We start from the raw sequence: 24,109 nt of genomic DNA on the forward strand, positions 1-24,109 counted from the left end.
ACAGTCTGCCGCTCTGCACAGGAGAAAAAACACTAACTAGACCTGAAATCATAATGCCTTAATCTGAAAGAATTTGGATTTTCAATGTGATACCGAAATTCACTAAAACAAACTTAATGCAAAATTAATATCTCCCATATCATCATCATCATCATGGCTTGAAAATTTACTGAGTTTTTTATTTTATTTTTTAGATTTACGGAGGGTTTTTTTTTAGATTACATGATACTTACACAGTTCAGTTGTTGTTAGTAAAATGATCTCAGTCCAACAGCTTCCTCAGGGTCTTTATGTCCAGTATCATCCTCTGTAGCATCCAACAGTGTAACATCACCTATTGTGGGAAATAATATTCTGTCGTCTAAAATATCTCTGTGACTGTCACATGGACTCATATGGACCACTTTGCTTTAGAAAGACGTTATGTAGCATCCCAATCATTCCCAACACGTCGTTAACAGCTGTACTGTTAATATTTTCTAACTGCTTCGGGTCCTCTAATACCACTACGCTGACACTGCTGGACCTGTTTGCTGATTTCCAACAGCAGCAGCGTGAAATTCTTCTTTTTACTCTTTGGTAACATTTTGTAAATGAAACTTTCCCACGAGTGGAGGGGAACAGGCAGCCTCATGTAGCGATTTTAGAGGCGTAGATTATGCTAATGATGAAATCTCATGAACACGCATCTCCTCATGAACAGGTGGCGTTCATCAGGCTGAAACAAACGACAAGTTTGTCCAGTTAAGAGAGTTGGGTGAATCCAACTTGGAACACTTGTACGAGCAAACCTCACAGAAAAAGAGAGATTTAGGATAAGAATACGAAAATGATCTTGCACGAGGCCCAAAGACTTGTTTCTTTGTGCTGCTTTTTGACTCTTTGACCTCTGAAAGATACAAGGTCAGTAATGTAACATAGAAAACATTTATTTCATGGTTTATACTTAAACTCAAGAGGACTTTAGTTTTGTTACTTTAGAAAAATATTGATTTTGTTAGTTTCTTTATTTAAGTTTTTAATTGGGGTATAATTAATTTCAAATGATTATTTCTGCAGTTAAGAATACAAGTGTTTAGCACAGAGACAGTCTTTTAAAGTAATAGCCAATCATTTACTCTGTACTGTACAGGTTGGGATTATTTTGTTTGTTTTGTTTTTTTATGCTCAGCAGGGAAGCCCAGTGACATGAACCTCATCATCATTGCTGCAGTGGTTGTTTTTTTTCTCGTCCTCATCGCTGTGATTGGATTCATCATTTATAAAAAGAAGAATGGTGAGAGAACCAAGGATTTCCAAATGTGACTTTTCTAGTTCTTTGATTTTAGTCTTTGAGTTAATGCTTATCAAGATTGCAAAGTGAAACAAGCGTCAGGTCCTTGCACACGACAGTCTGAAGCAGCCACCAGTAAGCAGTGTAAAGCTCAGACAGTGTTGTGATAATATGACAGTACCATCGTAATATAAGAGAGAACTGATAACTAAAATAAAATCCAAACGAAAAGGTAGAAGGGATTTTTAAGCAGTTTGATTGAGTAGGAGGAGGGGATCAGTGTCGTTTATACCTGACAACTGAAACTATTTGTCTTTCTGTTTTTTTTCAGCCAAATATGCTCAACCCTGTAAGTACAACTTGTTTTTGTGTTTTTACATTTTAGATTGTGATTTGAGTTTCTAAAGTGGCTTTACTGAGTGTTAAAGTTGGTTGAATTCCTAATTCACCAAAATGTGAAGCAACCAGCAGTGTGGGATGCAAGGTTCAGAGATGAAAGAGTCGATACTCTTATCCAGTTTGCAAAATTGAATCAAATGTCGGTTCAGTGCGCACCACAGTCTGAAGCAGCCGCCAGTAAGCAGTGTAAGACTCAGAGCCACTGTGTCATGATAATATGACCCTATCTTAATGACTTTAGAGAGAAGTAATATGAAAATAAATTAAGACCTAAACAGAACGGTAGAAGGTATTTTGTAAGTGAGAAGGAGAGGGCGTCAGATTTAGCGGAGAGGAGATACTCTGGCGTTTGCAACTGTGGCATCTGAAATCATATTTCTTTTCTTTTTATTTCAGCTAAATCTCCTCCACATGGTAAGTAGAACTATATTTTATTGTATTTCAAATGTTATACTTTGAGTAGATGCTCATGTCCAGAGTGGGTTACACTGAGTGCAAAAGTTGAATGAGCTACATCTAAATGATCAAAATTTACAGCAACCATGCCAACCACACATTCTAAGTAAAACTACGTTTTCATACAAAGAAAATGCCTCACAGCCCAACTCTGTTCTAAGGGGCTTATGCAGAACTCTTTCACTCCACCACACAGACTCGGGGTTCAGTCCTTGTCTGCAAAGGGTTTACAGTCTGGGTAGAAAAAGGCATTATCACAAAGAATTGAATGGATGTGGAGACTGCTGTGTAAAGTCAGAGCACTTCAATCTATATACCAAGCAACATTTTGGAACCACACCAGCTGTATTAGCCCTCATGACACTGACCAAAACACTGGAGATTATGACAATGTTGTTATCTTTCTACCTGATATTTAGTGGGGAAGAAGTACTGTCTTCAATTACATGAGTAGTAACATTATAGACTAGTTTAATTTATGTAGAGGAAGTCATGTCTGTCTGTCTTTCTTTCTGTCCTGTTCAAATTATTTTGTATTCTCTTTTCACTTCAGAGTCAGAGATTCCTTCAAGTAATCCTTCTACAGAAACTGAACAGAGCAACACACCATTGATGAAAGGTAACTAAAGGCTCTGTCTGGCTGACACATCACCTGTATCCACTGCATGTAGCATTATAGACTAGTAACATCTGTGTAGAGAAAGTCATGGTCCATCATGGTTTGGTTATTTGAGCTAGTGCTGCCTTGTCTTTATTTATATTTGTTCTATTTTTGTAGATTTGACGACTTCATCTGATACTTTGATGAGCATATCAGGTTTCTATCTATCTATCTATCTATCTATCTATCTATCTATCTATCATCTATCTATCTATCTATCTATCTATCTATCTATCTATCTATCTATCTATCTATCTATCTATCTATCTATCTATCTATCTATCTATCTATCTATCTATCTATCTATCTATCTATCTATCTGTCTGTCTGTCTGTACATACATTTATCATATCCATTTTTGTCCTTGATTGTGGTTCAAATTAGTTTGTATTTTTCTCTCTTCAGGGTCAGAGACTTCTTCAAGTAGTTCTTCTGATTCTTCTAGAGAAAGTCTAACCAGCGCCAGACCACTGATCAAAGGTAACTAATGGCTTTGTCTGTCTGTTTTTGCACATATTACAAGCATTTCCTTTTTTATCATGGCGGTTTGACACCTTTCCATTTTTTATACATTATTGATACATCATTACTTTTTGCACTGTTTATTTTTGATTGCTTATTTATTTGTCCGAACAGAGTGACAGTTTGAAGATGGAGGATGAACTCCAGTCCATGAGGAGTCGGCAACATTGAACTTCTAAGAGAAGCCTTCTGCTTTGCACGAGAAGTGAACATGTTTTAGACACAATCTGTAATCCAAACATAAACAAAAGGGTCACATGCCACCAAAATTAATTGAATATAATTTACATTTATTTCGTGCAATGAGGCTTTGAAGCAGCATTAATTAATATTTTTGTATGAAAAATGGATCAAATGACGAACCCACAGATAATTTCCCTCAGCTCTACAGAAAGTTTTAACAACTTTCAGCTCATTGTGGTTCACTCTCAATGCACTCACCAACCCACATTTCCAGACACAACAGCCAGCTGTTTCAGCAGAAGCAGCTCTGAACAGCTGACAGACAACGTTAGCAGCTAGCTGGTGAACACAGTGGAGCATTTAGCAGCTAAAGCGACAGATGTTTTCCTCAGGAGTTGGTGGAGACCAAAACCAGGTGAAATCTCCAACAACAGGAGAGTAACTGTGCTGCTGTCTCTCAGTCTCAGACACTAACAACATTTTACAACAATCCAAGTTAGAACAGTAGATAATCAGACTTAGCGTCTACTGGCAAAATGAGTTTCACTCCAGACACACAGGCTGGGAAATATCTGGGCGAGTGATCCACATATTGGCCAGGCAGCTCAAACAAGGTTGATGTAGAGCCTCAACTCCATGAACTATATTCACATCTTTACTGAACGTCAAATGACATGTTTCAATCCACAGTGGATCTTTGCCACATTAAAACTACACGCCATCCCTATAAGTATGTATAGCCATGACGATACATAAATGCTCATAATGACTGTTTTAAATGATGAACAATTAATTGAAATAGTAGGAAGGATGACCCTGCTGTTGACAAAAATAATGTCTGCAAATAGGCAAATATAGATATGTCTATATAAATATTTTTTATGATATAAATATTTCTTGTGTTCAGCCACATGATAGTTAAACACATTCAAGATGACGTTTTCTTTCTTTTTCTTTTGGTGAGAGTTAAAGCAACATGTATAGGAACACAATCATCACTGTGCTTGCCATCACATAATCAGTTTTGTGGTTTGGGTGTTCATGTGATACTGATCTACTGTAGCTACAGTTCAGTATTTGAATTATTTTGAATTGGTGGTTGGATGATGTTAGTTCATAATACAAATGCAAATGTACATATAGACTCACACATATTCGCTCCTATGCATTCAGATTCACATTTTTATATAGACAGATACACACACATCCACACACACTTACACATGTCAGTTTATGATTTATTTTCCAGTTGTGCGAATACTCTGCTTATTATTATTACAGTTTCTTTTTGAGGAACACACATTTATTTGTATAGAAATGTTCTCTTGAGACAAATCTTTTGTAGTGTTTAATGTAAATGTTACATTTATATAAAGTAGGTGGGTAACATGTGAGGTGTTTTTGCTCAGGTTTTTTCAATCACTGCATAAAATCATTTTGAATAAATACATGAATTAAGGAACATGGCCCTTTTTCCTGTGTTAAGTTTTTGTGACATGATTGAATGCCACATTATGTTGTACCTAAAGGTTTACAGGTCAGTAAAGTATCCAATATAATATGTGTTGCCCTTAAATCCTGATGTATGCCCACTCATCTGCGACTGCACAGTAATATGAATATATCCTGATTTTTAACTCTTCACAGAGACACTTAATGAAGTGGCTCCAATTGTGCAGATGTTAAGATATCAAATTAAAAAGAACAGGAAGGACAAAATTAGTTGAGAAAACGTGTGGAACTCTACAGACAACTTAAGTAGGAATTTATGGTTTTACTTGACATGAAAATGATGCTGATGATTTTATTTGTTTGAGTCCTTTTCATCTGTCAGCACTTTGTTCCCCAGCTGTCTGGTTTGTAAAATGATAATCAAAGGAAATAATGATGACCACTGTGGAGGACTGGAACTGCCAAAATAAAAAATAAAAAAATGACTCATTAAATAAATTAATATGCCATTAAATGAACCAAAAATAATATTAAAATGAATGTAGGCAATAAATATTTTTTAAAAATGTGACAAAAATGGATATTTCTGTTGTAATTTGCTTCTGTATTATTTACATTTGTATTAATTCCCCTATTTATTTACTTTGCCATTTAATTAATTACTTTGTTCATTTATTAATTCATTCATTAATTTTTTACTTTTTTTTATACAGTCTATGGGCTTACCTAGTCTGTTGCAGGCCATATTTTGGCCTTTGCCGTGGCTCAAAAACTGACATCCATATAAAAGTTTGGTTTATTCTTCAACCGGAGCATATGCAGATTAATTCCATACCCGATATATTATAATCCACTAAAGTTAGGCACGAGATGAATAAATCCCTGTTGTTGTTATCTTCTGAATGTCAAAATCAAATGTATTGCTCTTTCTTTTGGTGCTGATGTTTTGCTTTTCAATAAAGTCCCCAATTTTCAAGAGTTTGGCTCCACATACTCATCTGTGACTATAGTTGCAGTAATATGAATATTACCTGAGCATTCAGTATTCTCACAGAGGAGTTGGATGAGAAGATCGATATCAGTTTCAACTCTGGGCAGAGTTAGCTCCCAGACAAGGTTAGCTTAGCTTAGCATGAACACTGGAAGTAGGGAGAAATCCTGTATCAGGGCTTCATTTTCCTCATCAGAACCAAACAAGCAGCTAGTAGGACTGATATGTCCGTGTTGAGATACACAATACAAATGGTGAGCTAACTAATGGTTACTGAAAGCAGAACTGCAGTAAAGTGAAATGTGTCATTTAAACTTGTCTTATAATATGGTGCAGTTTCTGCATCACATATTGCCAACTTATTCCAGTCATCAGTGAAATGAAACATGTTGACTGTGGCTGTTTGGAAAGTTCATAAGTCACTGGGGCTTCACTTCATGTCCAGCCCTTCATCAAGTGATGGAAAGTCCACTGCTGGGACTGGCAGGTTGTTTTACTGCCGGTAAATCATGGTAGGCCTAATGATTCTGAAACCTGAAAGTAAAAATCGTGTCGTATCTTGTGTCAAATGAAGAATACCGGCACATTAGTGGGATAAGAAGAGAGGAGAATAATTGAGAAATATGACGATTTACACAAAGACATGATGGTAAGGATGAGAACAGTAAAACAACCTGCCAGTCCCAGCAGTGGACTTTCCATCACTTGATGAAGGGCTGGACATGAAGTGAAGCCCCAGTGACTTATGAACTTTCCAAACAGCCACAGTCAACATGTTTCATTACCGTTAGTGATGGGAATTATGGCTCTTTGAAGGTGCCGGATCTTATGGCTCAGTTCCTTTCCGAGAGCCGGCTCTTTCGGCTCCCAAAAAGTTCTTCATTTAGTACCACTTCTGCTGGTCACTGCAATATTCTTCTGCAATACATTGAAATATTCTGTCATACTGATGGTTAAAAAGTGGGATGTTTCAAGAAAAACTATCCTACTTCTATAACTCGTTCACTTAAAAGAGCCGACTCATAGAGCCGACTCGTTCGCGACCGACACATCTCTACCACGCAGCTCTGGTCACTAGTCTCGAGGACAGAAGCACTCCCGCGAGGAAACAGAAGCCAAAACAGCTGGACCAGCTCGGTCGTTTACTCACACGTCTTTATCAAAACAAGATGAGCAAATTATTTTTGTTGCTTCTCTTCTGTCACGTTTCATCACCAGGTAAGATCACATTTTAAATCTTTACTTTAAGCTCTTTTTGTTCCCAGGATCACACTCGTGGTTTAGTTTCACTTTTACTTCAACTTGATCGGACTAAATGTTTTACCTGAATGCTACTGAATACATCATATTTATGATGAGTGTGATGATGATGATGATGATGATGATGTGTGTATATTTATACTGAACGTATAAACCTTGTTTGTCCTACAGTGAAACACTCCCTGAAGTTTTTCGTAACTGCATCTTCTGGAGTCTCAGACTTCCAGGTTGTGGGTACAGCACAGTTTGATGGCGTTCAGACGTTTTACTGCGACAGCAACAAAAAGATATTAGAAAGAAAACAGGACTGGATGAAAAAAATGTTCGAATATGATCCTCAGCGGTACACCCAAGAGTGTTTTGAGAATGTGCCAAACTTCTTCAAAACCACGATTCATAGTTTGAAGCAGGACTTGAACCAAAGTGGAGGTACAGTATGCAGGCTACTGTTATTTTTAACTTTTTACTACTAAATGGTTCTGCATCTTAGTTGTAAAGTTAATATCAGGACCACTTGTGAAGTGACCAGCCAGACTTCAGTCTGATTTAATTTTGACACCAAAGTCACGAGGTTCTTCAGTGTCCAGCCAGTCTGAGAGACGGGGTGGGACTGGCCTCTCATTCAGGAAATATGGTTTATACTCTTGTTTTATGTAACCTTAGTTACTGTACACATTACATTTTGGGGTTATTTTAATTACTTAAGTTTACCATACTAATGTATGTTGCTTATTAAACTGTAGCCTACAGTATACTGTGGTGAGTTATATACATTTCAGTAGGAATAGTCCCACAGTATTATTTAGGACTTGCATAGTCAAGTTTTATTATTACATACAATAATTATTTAATTATCACTTATAGCACTTTAACTTGTTTTATTTATATATTTATATGTGTAACATTTAAGTTGCTATTTTATGTCCACTTGAGCCAGGAGGAGTAATTTTAGTTCCTACCTGCTATTGTTTTACGAGGGACAGTTGTGAGTGTAACAGACTCGGAGTAACGTGTGGGACAGTAGAGTGGGGATCTGCTGTGAAGCCTGAGAGAGTGAAGTTGGATGTACCACAGACTGTACATAAAGATGGACGACATGACAGCTCCCCAAAAGTGAAGCCAAAACATCTCCATCGCCCCCTGGTGGCTGGCTGCAGTATAGGTCATAAACCCCGCCCCCTCCATGTTAGCGGATGGGACATGAGCCAAAATCAAAAATCAAAGTATATGTCAAATACATTTTTCCCAAAGATGGTTTCTGTCATTTTAGGTAGTTCTTATCATGCTGATGTACGTTCAAGTGTTCATTTTTCTGATAAGTTTGGTTTTAATTATTTATTTGATGCTATAAAAAGGGGCTTACACGTCATGATTGAGTCTGTGTGTGGGCGGGACCTCGATACCGCGGCTCCACCCCCGATCACTACACAGACTCTGGCTCCAAATGACATCGCCAGCACAAGATGGCAGCTCCTGTATCCAGGATGTTTTGGCTTAATTTTATACAGTGGGAGCAAGTGGAGACGAGTCGTCCATCTTTATATACAGTCTATGGTGTGTACACTGTCTCCAGTGTCGGTGTTAATTAAAGAAGATTATTTTTATTATTGTAGCCCGCTTATTACCCGCAGGCCAAAAGGACTGGGGAACGCAACCAACCAAGAAAATAGGGTTAAAGTTTATAACTGCACGACGAAATAATACAAGTAGCACATAAGAAGGGATGCTGTTTGGCTATAAGTTAGTGAGTGTAAGGACAGAGACAGAGCGCAATTGCAGTAAAATGTATAATTTACAATTTTGTGGACTGCTGTTGTTAGCCCGCTAGCCATGCTAGCTCCAGCAGGTTATGTTAACAACCTGCACTATTTCCTGTCCCCTCAGCTTTTGGCCCCACCACACGGGAATGACCAGTGTTGGGAGTAATGCTACTTGTGGTGTTAACTAGACATGTAACTAATTACTTTTTCAAATTAAATAACACAATTACAGTTACTGAAATGTAAATGGCCTAGTTACTCATTATTGTTGTCTTACCTGAAAATAGTGGACAACTGCAGAGAACAGCAGACAAACGCAGCCTATTCCCCGGTTTTTCCGGTTTATGATCTAACATCACCCGATCACTTCATTCAGACCAAATCAGGCATTGCAGCGATTATCCGCAGGTTTGTGCGGCGTGGTGCTTTAGAACGTAACAGAAAACAACGTTTTATTTCTCTGATTCACCAGCTTTCTCACTCCTGCCGCTCCCTCTCCTCATTCAATCTATTGGTCGCTTGACCACTGCTGCCGCTCTCTCTCTCAAACCAATGAACACAAACCAAAGGAAGCTTCTTGGTATTGTTATTTTTAAGCATAGACTGTAAGCCAGACACAGACTTCAACAACAAATCTTTATAATCTTCGAAACTGGGTACACGAAATCAACCAAGCCAGGACACAACTGGCAGAGCAGCATAGTTTGGTCCATGAACTCCGCCTGGATAGCTCCTGGTGTCACTGATCTTTCAGGGTGACTGTGAGCAGTTTGATTGGTCTGATCGCCGGATTGGCCACCGCAGCGTGATGTCGGGTTGCGTTTCTCCAAAAGTTGATTCTGTGTGCATTATTAAGAGAACTGAAGCAGACATTTAAAATTAACGTAAAAGTTACTTTCCCTAGTAACTAATTACTTTTATTTGCAGTAATTGCAGGGCCGGCTCTAGGATTTTGGTGGCCAAAACTCTCCCAGCACAAACACCAAATCACACACACTGCTCATAACTGAATGAACACACGCACACACACTAACACACACACAATAGAGATGGATACATTAATTATCAACAACTTTATTTGAAAACAATATTGAAATATATTAAAATTTGTTAAGAAACACTTAACAACTGCAAAGTATCTGCAGCTGCAGTCTCGTCGGAGGAGGATGTAGAAGGCTGTGGTAGCTCTGTTATGACCTCTGCAGCTGCAGTCTCGTCGGAGGAGGGCGTAGATGCCCCTGAAGTCTCTGACGATGTTCCCTCAGCTGCAGTCATGTCAGCTGACGAGGTAGATGGTCCTGGTGCAGCGGAGGTCGCACCAATATATTTCAGTAATGCCCCTGAAAAGATTATACATTAGATTATCCTTGTTTTTTAAATATAGTTTGGAAGACATTACATAGATATGTTATATGTATCTGCCAGGCCTATTTATTAACCACACAAGTGCAATTTTATCCAGATATGTCCAATATATCCTAATATGATCTACAAAAATACTATTTAACATAACTTGAAAGCAAATGGCAAGAAATCAAGCAAATGGTTTCAGCTAAAATTCATAATACATTCATACTTTCTAGCCAGCTTTAATGTTAACAAGCAATTTATTATTTATTAGCAAAATTATTTGAAGTACATGAAAGTAAATAGAAACCGAGGGTACTTGACATGTGGCACCTGTCTGATCGTGGCAACGATCTAACAGCGAACTGGGCACAGCTCAGTCAATGCTTAGTTATTTACTTTCACGACGTAAAGGCTGTCCTCTCTGCCATTGCGCTAGCTGAGTTACACATGAGCACTGACACAACTGTAGGATTGGATACCTTCCACTAGTACGCAGCTACCCTCCAAGAAGTAGGAAAGAAACACAAACAGTGCGAATGCGTCAGGGATTTTCTTTTTTTGTGGCAACAAATGGAACAGGGAAATACGGTAAAGTTTTAACAGTAACAGATTGCTTATTTGAAAATAACTGATTACTTGAATTACAAAACTAATGCGTTACGTTTCTTGTGACAACAAAAAAGTAATCTGAGTACTCTAACGTATTACTCTGTGACTCGTGACTCCGCTCAACTCTCAGCTAATCCAAAAATTGGGAAAGAGGTGTAGCGTCGGTGGAGGTGAGGTGGGCCAAATGAAGCCTGGTTGCTGCGGCTAGCCACCTGTGACGGCACCCACCTGTCACTCAAAACAGCCACGCCCTTAATTATGCATAACTTTTAGCCTTAATATAATTTAAACGGTGAGTTATATAAAAATTCAACCCCAGTACAGTTGTCATGAAAGGGGAAATTAGCTGACCAAAACCGTTTTTTGTACCAGACTGTAAACATGTTTATTTCTGCTGTGAAGTTGGGCATTTTAACATGCGGGTTAATGGCGATTGACTCCGTTTTGGAGCCAGCCTCAAGTGGCTGTTCGAGGAACTGCAGTTTTTTCATTTTTCAAACCAGGAGGTTGCCGCTTGTTTTCTCAGATTTGCAGGTTAGAGTTCACCTTTTGTTCAACTTGGAACCGGCAGAAGTACTCGGGCGGCCAATAGAAACACTGCTGCACTGTGTTGGGGAATGAGTTCACCTTTTTAGTTCAACTTGGACTTTCGGGAAACCTGATGTGACTCGTAATTCGGTACCAATAACAGAAACACTCACATTCCATTAGATCACATCCTGATTGTATAAAATGTTATCAAACCAATAATTAAGATGTAATCAGCGAGAAAAATCATTAAATTTATTTTAACCTTCATACTACTACATAATTTTACATATAAATTCAAGTCAAGTCAGTTTTATTTATGCAGCCCAATATCACAAACAGAAAATAAATCACAGTATATACAAGTTGACAAAATTACAGACACATGTAGATTGTAAAACATATGTGAAGAATACGGATCCGTTGAGCAACTTCAGGTGTCGCCAGTAGGACCTGAGCCACGCGACATCCTTCACACCATGGAGACCTGGAAAGAGGACAGGCCACAGAAACACAGAAAAGGCAAGCACATCATTCACACAGATAGAGGGACAAACAAACACATGGGAGGAGAGAGAGATCAGGATAGCCTGCAAGCTGGGGAGAGAGGAGAGAGAGGGGGAGAGGCTGTATCTCATGGGCCTTCGTGAAAAGAGAAGATGAGGAGGAGAAAACTAGGGAGAGAGAACAGAGAGAGAGACGCACACTGGGACGTTTGTGGGAAACAAAAACAACAGAGGGTTAGAGAAAAGCTGTGGTTATCAGAAAGTTTACAGGTTTTTTGTCTTTTCTCGCCAGCAGAACAAACATGGACTGTAGGTACTAGGGTTAAGACTGAGACCGACCCGCCGGTAGGATGATGGTAACAGATACAAGGCCTGAGGCATCGAAGAATAAGCACTAATTGAAAGTTAAGGTGAAAAGATGAGTTTTCAGCTTAGTTTTAAGGCCTCAACAGAGTCAGACTGTCTGATGTCAGCAGGGAGATTATTCCAGAGGAAAGGGGCACGATAGGAAAAGGCCCTGCAGCCAGCTGACTTCTTTTTAACTCTGGGGATAGAAAGGAGGCCTGTATTCTGAGAGCGCAGTGCACGGGATGGGATATAAAGTATAATGACATCAGACAGGTGTGAAGGGGCGAGTCCATGTACAATTTTATAAGTCACGAAAAGCACCTTGAAATCGGATCTGACATGAACAGGGAGCCAATTAAGTGAAGCTAAAATTTTAGTTCAGATCGGAGCTGCAGTTCATGTAAAGCATGTCATCATATCTGTTTGCCTACAGGGGCCGGCCGCTACCCACCGGTCTGCATGCCAACCATGAATCAGCTGCTGGTTAGACTTGTTTGCTGGGCCTGTCAACACAAATTCATTCACATCCTGAGATAAAGAAATTCAAAACCTCAATCAATAGTCAAAATATCTTTTTTAAATTACACACATACACAGGAGGAGGAAAAGCAGGAATACAAGACATCCTTCATTTCCTGCACTGACCTGTCAGATGATTGAACTGATGGGGTTTAACGTCCGTCTGTACAGGTGTTATTTCAAGAATCCTCACTTGTCATCTAAAGTTTTGTGTTTCTGCATATTCTACGATATTGAATCTGGAATATTTGGAATTATTTATACTAGCCCCATTAGACTAATTAAAGTTGTTGTCAGAATCATTCATAGTACAAAATCAGACAAATTCAAAAATGTGAGTTTCTGTAACATGTAATGTTTGTTGTCAAACATCTGATACAATGAGCTTTTAGATCAGGAGACAGTCAGGAGTTTCCCATCATGCACTGAAGTTCCTTCAGTACCTGGCTCTAAAAACTACAGCTGCCTTGATCTGATGAGGTTATCATTGCTGATGTCAGCAGTTTTGGGTTAACCTCCAAATAAAGTGCTAGTTAATCTGTGCTAGTTAATCTGGCAAAACTGTCAGCTTGTTTACAACCTGAATGATCGCCCCATTAGACGTATTTATAGCGATGTTGCCACGTTCTGAGATCTCATCAATTACTTTGGTGAGTACAATGTTTTCATAACCAACTGAACCAATGTCCAGAGCAAAGCATAGTTTTCCTTTATGTCAGTTGGTATTGTGCTTTAGTGGCGCATATTCCCAAACTAGATGACACAGTAAGCCTGGAGCTTTCAGGGTCCCTGGAGTTCTGCAGCTGCCCACTTTGCTCTATTTCTAATCCAGTAGAAGTTATGCAATAACTATGATTCAGTGAATTCCTGGATAACTGCCAGTCATGCTGGTCACTCAAACCTGAGGCTGCATCCAAGGCTGCAGGTGTCACACGGGTGTGGCTTTTTAAATTTAGATTTTATTTTATGCCTTTCTCAGATAGCACCCGTTAAAAGATTAAAGAACATGAGGAGAGAAAGATGCAACAAAGGTCTCCAGCTGGACTCCAACAAGGTCTGCATCATAAACCCATAAAGATATGAGGTGACCTACACTGGCCTGACTTTGTGTATATAACAGTTTGATGTGCACAGAATGCAAGAAGATATAACCACTTGGTTTACTGCCATTGGCTTCATCTGGTAATTTACAGAATAGCTACCATTGTAACTTTGAAACAGTGAAATAGAAATTGCGTTTCATCACTCATATAAAGAAAAAGTGCACTGATTATCTGCTCTTGAATCATGAGCACACCACAAGACTGGGAGAATAGCAGTGCATCATGAAATGCACAATATTGTTTAGATCATCTTTCCATTGGAGATATCATCTGTACGTCATGTTAACTGCAGTCTCTGTTTCTGTCTCTGTCTCTCAGGTGTCCATGTTTTACAGAGGATATGTGGCTGTGAGTGGGATGATGAGACTGGAGAGGTTAATGGTTTTATGCAGTATGGTTATGATGGAGAAGACTTCATATCATTCGACCTGAAGACATTGACATGGATCGCTCTGAAACCACAGGCTGACATCACCAAACTGAGATGGGATGCTGACAAAGCTAGAATAAAATACAATGAGAATTACCTCACTGAGATTTTCCCTGAGTGGCTGAAGAAGTATGTGGCCTTTGGGAAGAGCTCTCTGCTGAGAACAGGTAGAATCACATGACCTGATGTAGTTTCATGGACACAACAATGTTCATATAGCTCAGACTGAACTGCCTTTGTATTATCACTCCAGTCAGTCTGACATTACCTTCTTTTTAGCCGTTTTCTGTGGCGGTAAGATTTGATTTAGCCCTAACCAATCAGTAGAGACGGACATTTTGGGTGCCCTGACATTACTTTCAGTCAAAGCTGAGACTGTGATAGCCAGTGCACAGTTAGCATGAGTTAAGTAAGTTCACAGAGTTTCAGTGTTTCAAAATAGAAATTGTTCCTCTGAACATTGACACTGTGATCGACTGCTTTGCTGTAAACCATAAAAACAGGCGGATCCTTCTTCTCTGACTGTAGTGAGTTTCTTTAGTGGTGGTGTAGTTCCCTTCTCTGTCTATATACAGACAGTGTGGTGGTTGTGTAGCAAATGGGTTGTTATTTAGTACTGTCATATGTTCTTATAGCTCATAAGATGGGTGTATGGGCCTGTACCTGTAGTGCATTTACCTGAAAGAAAAGTTGTTGACATGTTGTGAGTCTAACTTATCTGTTGTGTCTTGAGTTCATTGAAGCCTGCACATGTCAGAATATACACAGACTAATGTTGGGATTGGCCCTCAGAGGAAAAAAACCTTTTGCTATGATTTGCATCAAAGTCTATATTAGTATTAGCATTATTAGCCATCTAACGCCATCATCAGGTGTTTGAATAAAATGTTAATAAGATGTATCCATTTCAATAAATCCAATTTATGATATCGGTTATCAGTTTTTATATCTGCAAAACTAATGACATTCACATCAGCCTCAGTTATACTTTATGTTTAGTGCTAATTAGCAAATATTAGCATGCTAACATGCAGAACTCAGATGGTATTATACCTGCCAAACATCAGCATGCTGGTATCATCATGGTTAGCATGCTAACATTAACATTTAGCTCAAAGCACTGCTGTACCTCAGTACAGCCTCACAGAGCTGCTAGCATGGCTGTAGACTTTAGTCTTGTTGTGTGTACTTACTTATTTATGTTGCTTGGATTTTCACACCTTCTGTCATTGACTGAGCTCCCTTTAAGGTTGGCCAGCCTCAATTATCTACCACTGCTACTGATACTGACACTCGCTGTGCATACAGCTGGGATATTTTTCAACTAACACACATACAGTATGTCTTTAACTGCTTCTCTGTTTCTTATCTTGATTTCTCCCTACTGAATTTCTTCATCTTTCTTTTACCTTTATTTCTTTCCTTTCATGTTCACCCTTTCTCGTCTTTCTATACCCCTTGTCCCTCTCTCGCTCCTCTTCTATTGTCTCTATTCCTCTCTGTCCTCTCTCTCTCTCTCTCTCTCTCTCTCTCTCTCTCTCTCTCTCTCTCTCTCTCTCTCTCTCTCTCTCTCCAGAGCTTCCCTCAGTGTCTCTCCTCCAGAAGACTCCCTCCTCTCCAGTCAGCTGCCACGCTACAGGTTTCTACCCTGACAGAGCCGTGATGTTCTGGAGGAAAGATGGAGAGGAGCTTCATGAGGAGGTGGAGCACGGAGAGATCCTCCCCAACCACGATGGATCCTTCCAGATGAGTGTTGACCTGAACCTTTCATCAGTCACACCTGAAGACTGGAGGAGGTACGACTGTGTGTTTCAGCTCTCTGGTGTGAAGGACGACATCGTCACCAGACTGGACAAAGCAGTGATCAGGACCAACTGGGGTAAGACTGAGATTAGAGGGGGCTGAATGGGACTGCATGTCTGTGGTTTGTTGGGTAAACCAATTAAATAATTTAATTAAACCAATACTTGTTGCTCACCCAATTGAGTTGAACAAGATTATCAGAAGATCCTTTTTGATTTTCTTAAAGCCATAGAAAGTTTTAAAGCATTTTACAGACCTTATTGTTTTGACCACACAAATGACAGGTTTGTGCTTCCTGTCCACTCTTTACTTAACTAATTTTAATACAGCTAGCGCACCGCAGGTCTTGTGACAAGAATGAACCAATCAGCTTCACATGACTTACTTCACTCTCTGTCCATGGACGTCACAACATCCGGTTGGAAGGTCAGCCAAACTGAAGTAACTGAAGATGGAAGAGCAACTGATTCAGACTCATTCAGTCTGACTGTGATTTGGACTGGTTGCTTAGTAACGGCAGGCACAACTGTAGCGCAACCTCCCAAGCACCTTGGATAAAAGGATGAAAGCGGCACGGCTGGCATTTTCCACGTCTACTCGGCGCATCGCAGGCGTGCGCCAGCGTGGTAATGGTGTGGACCCTGTGTGTTCCAGACCGCCTGGTCCCGCCCTCAGCAAAGTTTAAACCACCGCTCCCTCGAGATTTGCGTTGGGTGCCGCGGGACCCACGAGATCCCAATCCCAATGCAGTCCTCTAGATGGATGGATGTACTAACCTGCTTTATCTGTTGTGGTTTAATTTTTTTGTTGTTGTTGTTTTTTTGTTCAACAGAGAAGCCCAGTGACATGACCGTCTCCATCGTTGCTGCAGTGGTTGTTCTTGTTCTCGTCCTCATCGCTGCCGCTGGATTCATTGTTTACAAAAGGAAGAAAGGTGAGAGAGAGAAATGGAAAGATTAATTGACCTTTTCAGTACTTTGATTTTAGTCTTTGAATTGATACTTTTATCCAGGTTGCAAAATTGTAACAAGCATCAGTTCCCTGCACGCCATACTTTGAAGCTGTGAGGCTCAGATAATATGACTATACCATGATGATGTGGAGAGAAGTGATAAGAAAAGTGTTTGAAAGGAACTGTACCAATGCACCAATTACTACTACTGTGTCAACCATCTCAGAGAGTTGATTACCACATCTGATGTCCAATGGCCACGAGAGAAATGACGTTGTATTAAATCATATTAATTTACTCTTTAAGATGTTGAATATCAATAATCAAATACACTGTGTATATATTTACCATCAAAGTAGATGAACAAAATAGCAAATAAAATATACATATAAAGAGCGTAGGCCTACGCAAAATAATAAACAAACTTAATTATTTTAACAGATTTGGATTTCAAGGATACAGATGGAGGCTAGTCTCACAAATATGTAGTGTAAACAATTAGTGCAACAGTCTGTGTTGGTCACCACAGTTCTTTAAGATGATCAGATGTCGGGATAGCGATGTGAAGGTCGTTAAGCTGCAGTCTCAGGTCCCCTGATGCACGATGAATCGTCAGCGTTGAAGATTGCAAAGTCTATGATGCGTGTTATTGATTTATCCCGTTGCTGTGTATGACTCAAAAATGTGGTTCTATAATAAGCAAATAAACCTAATCAGTAACAGAAAACTGCATAAATGTGCGATGACGTTAACAGCACAACAGAAATTGCTGCGTCATTGTAGCTGTATAATGGGCGATCATCCTCGCCATCATAAAAGCGCTATACTTTACATAATCGAGGAAACGCATTCATTTTACATAAATTATAATCTAGCAGTGGTATATCAAGTTAAACAGTGAATAAATGGCATAATAATAATATAATGAATACTCAAAACGAAACTCAAGGTCTTCAATGACGCACATTCCAAAATCGTCATGAAGGAAACTTCAACGAGAAGTCTGAGACAATTAAGCATCATCCACTGCCAATCGAGATCACAAATATTCTCCCTGCAGTTCACAAAGTGAAATCGCTACAAAAAGAGATCTTAATTTGAATTATTTTGCTGCTTAAGAGAGAAGACTGCAGGACCTATGCTTTCACTCTGCCGTTTGCGCATTGAAACTGATCGCCAAACAGGCCACGCCCTCTCAATTAAATTCAATGACCAACATAATAGCTGTACAGCCCTTATAATAAAAGAACACAAACTGAACATGGGCTTTTTTACAAAAAGAAATAAAGTAAGGACTAAACAGAAGAGTAGACTGGATTCCTTTTTCAGTTTGAGTGAGTAGAAGAGGGGATCATATTCACTGGTAGATAAGGTGACGAAAGATATTCTGGCATTTACGACTGTAACTGAAATTATTTGTCTTCTGTTTTGATTTCAGCCAAATGCCCTCCATCTCGTAAGTAAAACTTACTTTGATTCTATTTCAACTGATCTGACACACACTTTATGCTGTAGATTAAAAAGGGTTTCACATTATTGTGCAAATGAACTTGCATTTACTGTTTAGAAAAGTTCATTGCAGGATGAGTGGACTTTACGCTGTTTCACAGTTTGTTTCTGACCTTACAGCTCCTGACAACGGCTCTGAGCTCTCTGAGAGACTGAATCAGAGACCTGAATGACAAACAAACTGAATGAGTTTCCTCTTATGGGATGAACAAAGTAAACACTTTGACATGTGTCACATTATATAGCTTTACAGAAGTAAAAGATACTAACAGATGGCTTCCTGCAACAAGAAGTAATAGTTATGATTTATGTGCTTTATATGTAAATGTTAAATGTAAGTTTATTTCACATTACAAATTTAAAATTGAAATTCTAAATCTGTTTTAAAAAATGTTGATAGATTTCTTTTCAGGAATCTTTATTAGGGGTCCAAGCAGCAAAGCCCTAAAAGTATCTGGGGCTCAGAAACTATAACAGCTACAGTTCCCAAACCCAGCAGCTGCTCCTCCTACACATTTTGAGCAATCGACATCATATTTTTCACATAGCATATCTGGACCAATCCAGGAAAAAGAAAAAATAGAATTTTTTATATTTGGACGGTTTGGATGTGCTGACATTTTTGCATCACTGCAACCTATGGTTGAATCCGTTACTCTTATTTTTCAAAATATGCAAAATCAAGTAACATCTATATCTCCACAAGTCTTCATTCAAATGCTACCAAAATTAACACAGACATTCTCTGGATGGTAGATATCATGGTGTCAAACAGTGAGTCCACAGTGATATTCAATATCTTGCTGTAATTTGTACTGCATGCACAACATTTTCTTTTTTGCTCAGTGTTGGATCAAATGTCACCGAAATATTTGACAATACACCCGAAACCAGCAGAATGATGTATGATTTTTTTCAGAAGTTTCTCACCAACATTTTGACTGTTGTAAGTGTTTTAAGTTTAAACACATGTGATGTCATTGCCTCAACATGTAAGAAGGTTAGTGGAAACTACGCTCCCCAGTGGTGCAGTCACTAATTCACCTTCTCTGGGGCTACAAAGGTCTGCGGTTCAAATCCCCAGGCAGCGAAGTCCTACTTGCCAACAATGTGGCAATTCATGCATGTGGTGTGTTTTCAAGTGCTCACTGAGGTCATATCAGGTTGAAGGTTGCCTATTGTGACCCCGTGAAAATTTCTACTTGTTGTTGTTTTTTTCTCTGCTAAGAAGCGTTTGTGCAGCAACAACCGTAAGACCTAGAAACACAAAAATTGGCAGGTGGAATGCAAATTCCACCCATTAATCAGGCACATGCAATGACACGCACTGACCTCAAGGTGACGCTATAATAATCAAGTTTACCTCGTAAACGGCTTGGCCTAGAGACAAAATTCTTTCATCATTTTAAAGATTAAATATTTTTATCTTATCTTTTATTTTTACATTGGTGCAAAAATGTGTTTTCTATCCAAGTTTGTAAGCATGTTAAATTAGTGTTCTTGATATTTTTAAATAATATTTTGTGCTTTAAGATTAAATGAATGAATTAGAGGTTTCTATAAACATGTAGAAATAGTATATGTTAGAATAAAAATGTACATAAGTTATCCCATTTATGTTTTGTTCTTAGTAGCCTTTAAAGTGCACAGCAATGCTGTGTGTGTATGTGTGTTATTAAACTTGTGTCTGAGAATTACAGGAATGGCACCCTGCTATCACATCATCAGTATATATATATATATATATATATATATATATATGTGGGGCTTGTCCACTTATCTCACCTGCAAATACAAGAAAAAGACAGTCTTGGATAAGTATAGCTATAGTAAGCTGCTACTGCCATCTACCGGCAAAAACGAATATCACTCTACAGCTACTTAAGGTGAAGCAGGTGAGTTTTTAAAAGTGACACAAAGCTTTTTAAATGAAACTAAAAAGAAAAATAGGGGGGGAATTAAGCTCAATCCAGGACAGAAGATTCAAAACGTCTTTTGGTCCAGTACCAGGTTTAGGCCTAATTTATGTCTGTGAAATGTACAATGTGTCTATGCATTAAAAGCAGCCTGAATGTTAGGATCAGTTCCATTTGAGCAATGAATCAAAAGAAGACCCTCTCTGATTTGTTTGTGGTGACCAGATACTTAATTCAGACTTTGGGTATTCACAATTTATACTTTTTAATAATACGATCATAAATGAATAATACTACTATTGTATGTCCTTATGTTTAGAATGTACCATTCACAGATCCACTGCCAGTCAATGCTGTCACGTAAACCGGACTTCATTAAACACCTCTCTTTGTGCAAGGAGAAGCACCCAGTATGGGTGGGGTTATATATGTGTATATAATCAGTGTATATAATCATGAGTCTGCCCCCAGAGTCGTCCTTGTGTCTTGCCTCTCTCCAACCGTTCAAACATCTGGTTGAGATCTAGTGACTGCAAAGGCCAAAGCATATGAATCTATCTTTATTTGACCAGATAATGAGCTAATTACACAAACTGCCAAACATGCAACTCTTAGCAACCAAGTTGAATTGATAGAAAGAAAGTATTATTTAGGTGGAATAAACCTGTAAAAGTAGTTAGACAGGGTGAAATACTGCCTTGGTTACGCTTTTGCAGTTATCCAATTCGCTAGGTGGCGCTGTTGCGAAACACTAGGGTCCTAGAAATGCGGTCCTAGGACTGCGGTCCTGAAAGTGCAGCCTCCTCTACTGCAGGAACATTGTTGGAGTCAGAATCCTATATATAGAGAATAAAGACACTCCCACCTCCCTCTGTGAGGTTAAAATAAAAATCTATTTGGAAGCCATTCCTGTGGCTTTGACAAGTCTGATTTAAGGAATAATACAATAGGCCTATTCTTCTGTTATACCTACATCTGCTAGGCTACTCTGTTTATTGAGATTTATAATTGCTTAGATGATAAATGTTATAGCAAAATCTGGGATCAGTAATCACAAAACAAACTTTTTATTCCAAAGGTTTTCAGGAGTGGATGCTCAACTCCATGAACTATATTCACATCTTTACTGAACGTCGGTGTTTTTTCTAATTCAAGTTATTCTCACAGTTTCTTTTTGAGGAACACACATTTATTCATATATAAATGTTCTCTTGAGACAAATCTTTTGTAGTGTTTAATGTAAATGTTACATTTATATAAAGTAGGTGGGTAACATGTGAGGTGTTTCTGCTCAGGTTTTTTCAATCACTGCATAAAATGATTTTGAATAAATACATGAATTAAGGAACATGGCCTTTTTTCTGTGTTAAGTTTTTGTGACATGATTGAATGCCACATTATGTTGTACCTAAAGGTTTACAGGTCAGTAAAGTATCCAATATAATATGTGTTGCCCTTAAATCCTGATGTATGCCCACTCATCTGCGACTACACAGTAATATGAATATATCCTGATTTTGAACTCTTCACAGAGAGACTTAATGAAGTGGCTCCAATTGTGCAGATGTTAAGATATCAAATTAAAAAGAACAGGAAGGACAAAATTAGTTGAGAAAACGTGTAGAACTCTACAGACATGATGATTTTATTTGTTTGAGTCCTTTTCATCTGTCAACACTTTGTTCCCCAGCTGGCTGGTTTGTAAAATGATAATCAGAGGACATAATGATGACCACCATGGAGGACTGGAACTGCCAAAATAAATTTAAAAAAATGACTCAATAAATAAATTAATGTGCCATTAAATTAACCAAAAATAATAAAATGAATGTAGGCATTAAATATTTTTTAAAAATGTGACAAAAATGGATATTTCTGTTGTAATTTGCTTCTGTATTATTTACATTTGTATTAATTCCCCTATTTATTTACTTTGCCATTTAATGAATTACTTTGTTCATTTATTAATTCATTCATTAAATTTTTACATTTTTTTATACGGCCTATGGGCTTACCTAGTCTGTTGCAGGCCACATTCTGGCCTTTGCCGTGGCTCTAAAAACTGACATCCATATAAAAGTTTGGTTTAATCTTGAACCGGAGCATATGCAGATTAATTCCATACCCAATACATTATGATCCACTAAAGTTAGGCACAAGATGAATAAATCCCTGTTATTGTCATCTTCGCCGCCATTGCCAGCAAAACCATTCGTTGGGACTCGCCTGTTTTTTAGCATGTAGATATAAGGCTGCAGAGTGTCTGCTCTTTGCTTGGGTGAGTGAAGGATTTAAAGGCAGCTTGAAGGTACGTTAGGTCAGGGTTAGAGAATAGTGTCGCCTGTCACAGGGCCAACTGCAGGACCTAATGCTCCTATTGCTCCAGTGCAGTTTCCCTCTCTCTGTGTGTCTTGTGTGTCCTCCGTTTGTCTGTAGTGTGTGTGTGTGTGTGTGTGTGTGTGTGTTTCTGGTCCGGCTTCCCGGGCTCCCACCTGCTGTTGATCACCGGCGCACCTGACATCAGGTGTCAGGTGTTAATCATCAGTCTCCACAGCATAAAGACCAGGCTCTTCCTCATTACCAGTGCCAGATCGTCTCCGTATACTTGTACGACCCAACGTAACGGCGCCACGCTTCATGCAGCTAAGTACTGTTCTAACTCTGTCTAGTATTTTGCCTTTTTGTGAGCTCTGGTTTGTTTCTGCCGCAGACAACCCTCTCGCCGGTGATCACAGCCACGTCACCTCACTGATCACGACACCGCCCGTGCCAATCGGAGCCGGTCCTCACCACTCTCCGGATCCGCTCCCAGTCGGAACACACCGCGTCCTCAAGAGCTACAGTGGACGGCCCTGGCTACACCCTCGACTAATTCATTCATTATCCTCTGTGTGAATAAATACTGACTTACCACCTCTACTCATTGTGTTCCGCATTTGTGGGTTCTGGTTCGTACACTATGACATCCAAAGGTTTTCAGGAGTGAATGCTATCAAAGTTAGAGCTAGATATCCGTCATTTTCTTTGTTACCTATAGTGAAGGAAGTTCATTTCAAAACAATTAACGGTATTTACCCATGCAGTGAATTCTTAAGGGTGAGGTTTAATTTGGATAGTAATGTATGAACATTTTGTCAAAAAAATATTGAATCTCAGGAACATCTTTTCTGCACCTGTAATATTGTTAAGCTTTTTTGGGACAGAATGCAGAGGGGTTACTTACGAAGAACACAATACCTTTTTTGAAAATCATATTAAGTTTGGTGTTTTTTATGCAAAGATGTTGGATTTTATTTTGATACTGGGTACATTTTCCATCCATAAATGTAGATTGTTGTAAAGTTGCTCCAACCTTTATTTGAATTAGAAAATTTTCTTTCAATCCATAAAAAAACTGGGAAAGAGTGTCTTAAGACTATCTGAATTACTTGTATTGTACATAGATTAAACCCCCTTAAAGTTAATTTTATTTATTTTTCTATTTTCTTTACTCCGTGTTAATATGCTGATTGTAAATGTTACCTGTGTTTAACAATGATAATGCCTGTTTTGTTACTTGAAGATGTTTAATAAAGATTA

At 38.7% G+C, this 24,109-nt stretch overlaps 1 protein-coding gene across 1 annotated transcript in view; it reads left to right on the forward strand.

The window, feature by feature from the left end:
• LOC122864742 overlaps nucleotides 1-19,856 on the forward strand; it is a 64,688-nt gene extending 44,832 nt beyond the window's left edge. Inside the window, exons 5-17 of the mRNA XM_044172353.1 lie at nucleotides 1,172-1,276; nucleotides 1,605-1,622; nucleotides 2,069-2,086; nucleotides 2,682-2,747; nucleotides 2,907-2,945; nucleotides 3,195-3,269; nucleotides 7,003-7,155; nucleotides 7,369-7,626; nucleotides 14,239-14,517; nucleotides 15,927-16,229; nucleotides 16,986-17,087; nucleotides 18,544-18,561; nucleotides 18,735-19,856. Of these exons, the coding sequence (XP_044028288.1) occupies nucleotides 1,172-1,276; nucleotides 1,605-1,622; nucleotides 2,069-2,086; nucleotides 2,682-2,747; nucleotides 2,907-2,945; nucleotides 3,195-3,269; nucleotides 7,003-7,155; nucleotides 7,369-7,626; nucleotides 14,239-14,517; nucleotides 15,927-16,229; nucleotides 16,986-17,087; nucleotides 18,544-18,561; nucleotides 18,735-18,787 (1,487 nt within the window). The 3' untranslated portion in view covers nucleotides 18,788-19,856. The remainder of the gene's footprint in view (nucleotides 1-1,171; nucleotides 1,277-1,604; nucleotides 1,623-2,068; nucleotides 2,087-2,681; nucleotides 2,748-2,906; nucleotides 2,946-3,194; nucleotides 3,270-7,002; nucleotides 7,156-7,368; nucleotides 7,627-14,238; nucleotides 14,518-15,926; nucleotides 16,230-16,985; nucleotides 17,088-18,543; nucleotides 18,562-18,734) is intronic.
• The last annotated feature ends 4,253 nt before the right edge of the window (nucleotides 19,857-24,109 follow it).

This window comes from Siniperca chuatsi, linkage group LG17, assembly GCF_020085105.1.
Source record: "Siniperca chuatsi isolate FFG_IHB_CAS linkage group LG17, ASM2008510v1, whole genome shotgun sequence".
NCBI lineage: Eukaryota > Metazoa > Chordata > Actinopteri > Centrarchiformes > Sinipercidae > Siniperca > Siniperca chuatsi.